Below are 4,280 nucleotides of genomic sequence, written 5' to 3' on the forward strand. Positions count from 1 at the left end.
ATAAGTACGTGCATTTATGACAGCGTTGCATTTTCAATTTGGCCAGACATGCAAGTTCACTGCAGGCTCCTTACTCCTGTACTCCTCCAAAAATCAATCCACACCTTTAAACATGGCAGACCGATATCAATGTTGGGGTCATTGGCTGGAGGACAGAGGAGACAAGGGCGCATCGATTGAGAACTGACCCCAAGGACCCCAAATTTGAGATATTGGGTAGCCATGATTGTAACGTCTGAGCGAGTGCAAGAAGATCCTCCCCTGGGAGAAGAGTCCTCTATAATGGACAGAGTGCAAACTGCACATACCAACTGGGTGGAAAAGAGGACTCTCAAGTTCAAAGGCTTCACCTAAACCAGAACAAACATTGTCTGATAAATGACCAGAAAGAAGAGCCACGGAAGACCTTGAGAAATCCTCCCCCAGTCTCACAACTTGTGCTACCAGTCAAACTCTCTGATGTTGTACACAAACACACTGAGAGCCAGATCTTATTTTTAAACTCTATTCATCGGGCTTTTAATGCTCGATGCTTTGTTTTGATGTCACGCTCAGCTAGCTTTGGCTTTCCTTGAAACAGCCCCGGTAAATTATGACCAGCACTTTGGCCTCATATACAGTAAAGGTCTATAGGGGGGTGAGCTTAAAACATAACTTAGCTACATGTCTTCCAGAGTATGTCTACATACAGGAGTCAAAATGGCACTCAAAAAATCTTTTTAAAAAATATGTGTTTGTGTCATGTGTAAAAATAAATAAATAAAATCACGATACAAGTAAAATCTGATAGCGGGTAATATTAGATTATCGCCCAGCACTTACACAAACTATTAAAAATATTACAAATATTAAAGACACAAATTACTGCCTTACAAAAATTATATATTAGCTTAACAGAGCTGGATAAAAGATAAAGCAGGGCAGGGCTGTTGTAGTAGATTGCATTAGATTTTGGAATGGATTGCACAGAAGTTCATATAATAATATTCTACCCCCGTAGCACTGTAGTGAAATAACCAACAAGATCTCAGAATCAATTGGTGTGGTGGAAAAAAACAGGACAACAGGGCCCAGATCAAAAATATGTTGTAAGAAATAAATAATCAATCTTCCTGCCTTGTAATATAATAAAACTATATGATGTATGAATATGGTTACAGCGGTTTACTGCATCAACAGCTGTGCACGAAAGATACCAATTTCATGCTGAGCTCTGTATTGTAATCCATTCAAATGTGTTTGAATAAATTCCAATTTTGACGACTGCTGTCCACCACAGGATTGTAAACCGCTTTATGTACCTGAGAGTAAACAGACAAATTCCACTCACAATATATCCCTGTGTTTAGTTAGACGTCATCCTTTCATCCCCTCTGAATCTGAGTATTCAGAGAATCAGGACCAGTGTGCAGCCGAACAGCCTACGGGCAGAGTGGGCTTAATAAGGGCCAAGTGTATGGTTTTAAAATAGAGCAGCAGCAGGTGGGCACGCCAACAAAACAGCCCCTCAAAAAGCCCACATGGGATCTGCTCAGAGCCGCTCTGCAGACCCAGAGCTGAAACTGTACAAATGCCACAGTTTAGCTCTATGGACCTTCGAACAGAAGCAGTGGAACCACTGAGTAAAACACTGGTCAATTCCTGAATACAGGAGACCTTCTGCATAATACTGACTTCCTGTATCCCTAATACTTCTGGGCAAAGCACCATCCATTAGGTGACCGAACAACAAATCCATTACAAACCCAATAATATACACTGTTGTTTGCTACTCCTGCAGTTTAGCTACAGTGTCTTGTTTTACAGCGGGTTATGGATGCCGGAGAGAAGAAGTCTGGAGTTACAAGTGAATTCCATCAAGAAATTTGATTGCACACCTCTAAATCACCACGAGGTGAATATATTATTTTTTTCCAGTCATCCAAATTATTAATGCGCCAGGAGACCTGAAATGCAGATCTTCTCCAGCTGCACCATGACGGAGGGAGATCAAAGAGGAGGGTCTGAGAAGAGACGAGTGTGTGAGGTTGTTCCTTAAACATTTCGCATCTATCTCAGCTCCTCGGCAATATGCCCAGTCATTTCTTCACATAAATACTTCAGGAATGAGAACGGGGAATGAAAAACACACCACAAGACGAGGAGGAAGGGTAAAAGATAAGTAGGTAGGCGGATAGGAGGTGAGACGCTGCATTAACATTATGGACATTAACTCCATAAGTGGCTTTCATCTACTCTGAGAGCTGCATCAGAGGCATGGCGCTGGTCAGCCACAAATAGAAACCAGATCAAGATACAGAAAAGCAAAGAGTGGAATGGCAAAACAGAGCGATAACTGTAAACTAAAAATTTTTTTCAAGAGCTGGGCAAATATTTGAGCACAGTGACTGGATCCTGCAGATCAGACAACCCTCCAGAAACATGCCGTGTTTGGTGTAGACAGATTCATGTGGAAATAAAGCCACTAGAAAAACATCGTCTCAATCGCCGCCATTTCTGGCCTTTGCAGTGCTTTAACACATGCAGAAAGCCCTTTTTAAAACAGGATATTTCTAAAGCGGGCTCAAGCGCGAGGCTGTCATGACAGTACCTGGCTTGGCTCTATTCATGAATCTTAAAAACACAAACCCATAGCAGCCTCAGTCTCCCCTGCTGCCTGCACACAGAGGACACATTCATCCCAAAGTGGGCACCATGGGGAGACTGGAGGGGGGCGACAGACACTTCAACTTAAAGGAATTTTTCACTCTGACTATCGCGGCTGTGTTGAAGGCGCAGGGAAAACACAATCGGCGCTCGTCTACGTTTCAGTCTACATGTGGAGATCAGATAAAACGGACTCAGTTTTGACATGATGAGCGGTGAGTTAATGAGCCTGATCCTTGGCAGGATAAGAGCATTCCTTGCACAAACTGAGAAGGATCTTTATGTGGCCTTCTTCTCACTATGCAGCTGAGGTTATGAACTTTAAAAGGCTTCGACAATGTGGGAGGGCGTTGCGTCATGTTAATTTTTCTTTTTCTAGCTCATCTCTTTTGGATGAGAGTCAGGCAGAGCACTGCTCTCCACCCGTGCATATGAATGGCACCCATAAAGGCATGCCGAGCTGGGGCTCAGAGAGGCAGTTCAAACATGCAAACGGAGTTATGAATATGATAATCAGAAATGGCGTATCCAATGTGTTGTGTGAGGATGGAAGTATACTCCTGGGAATACACAATGACATGGCAGGGCTGCCTTCATAACCTACCATCATCCTCCCATTCCCCTGCTCCAGATGAGAAATGTAATTACTGTATAATTAGAGTAATATGCAAACAGACATGTTGTTGAATTGTGTAAAACAGAGCAACAATAAAGAGAGTCAAAGTCAAAATCTTTCCACTTGAGAGCACTGATATTCTTCTCATTCTAGCCATTTCGAAGGAAGAAGCTGGATTCATTTACAGATCTGCTGTTGTTATTTTTCCCCCCATACTGGGGCCAGTAGGGGAGGGGGAGGGGTGCCCCCTTCCTCCATTGACCCCCCAAACAAAATGTAGTTCAAACTCTTTACATTTTAACTTAATAGAAAGCGTTGCTATGAAGCATTGAATGAGAAAAGCAGTTGTAACCACGTCTTTCCCTCTCAGTAGTATGTCTGTTGTTTCTCTCACAATGCAGGCAGTTAGCCCAATGAACTAACTTGAACCAGCGACAGCAAATCCTTTAGAAAAGCATGGAGGTCAAAGTCGGGGTCCGCATCAATGACTTTCTGTAATTTGAACATTTTTTCTTGTTTTACAGCATCGAAATGAATAGAAATAAATAGAAATTTAGGTGTATTGTGTGTATGCAATGTACAGTAATGACCAACCTTGGAGGCAGATAATACCGACAGCGTACATCGTATCCACCGGTGATTTTCTCCTGTTGGTCACCGCGGGGTTTCTCCTGCCCTCCCTCCGCCGGGTCTCGCTCGCTTCTGGTAGATCCATGACCGTCCTGGTGCTCGACGGCTGCCCGGTGCTGTTCTTCGGTGGCTACGGGAGAGCCGTATGGCGAAAGGGGAGCGTCAACGTGTGCGTACAGGTAAAACTAACCCCGTTACCTGCGCAGGTCCCCGGGGAAGTCAGACGGCCCGCTCACCTGGTTGTTTTGGAACCTAGCAGGAACAAGGCAGACACATGTGGGGACGGACGCTTCGGTTTACAGGCCAGCCAGACAAACGACTTAACGGGTTCAGACTGAGAAGCCCCGCCGAAAGTTTGAAGCAAAGTTTAAACTTCCAGGCGGCTTAC

General features: G+C 44.0%; 1 protein-coding gene across 1 annotated transcript in view; it reads right to left on the reverse strand.

The window, feature by feature from the left end:
- Positions 1 to 4,280, reverse strand: part of ptk7b (protein tyrosine kinase 7b) — a 71,575-nt gene that overhangs the window by 67,122 nt on the left and 173 nt on the right. Inside the window, exons 2-3 of the mRNA XM_044214439.1 lie at positions 4,129 to 4,144; positions 3,857 to 4,022 (exon numbers count right to left, since the gene is read on the reverse strand). Of these exons, the coding sequence (XP_044070374.1) occupies positions 3,857 to 4,022; positions 4,129 to 4,144 (182 nt within the window). The remainder of the gene's footprint in view (positions 1 to 3,856; positions 4,023 to 4,128; positions 4,145 to 4,280) is intronic.

Source organism: Siniperca chuatsi, linkage group LG11 (assembly GCF_020085105.1).
Source record: "Siniperca chuatsi isolate FFG_IHB_CAS linkage group LG11, ASM2008510v1, whole genome shotgun sequence".
NCBI classification, from domain to species: domain Eukaryota; kingdom Metazoa; phylum Chordata; class Actinopteri; order Centrarchiformes; family Sinipercidae; genus Siniperca; species Siniperca chuatsi.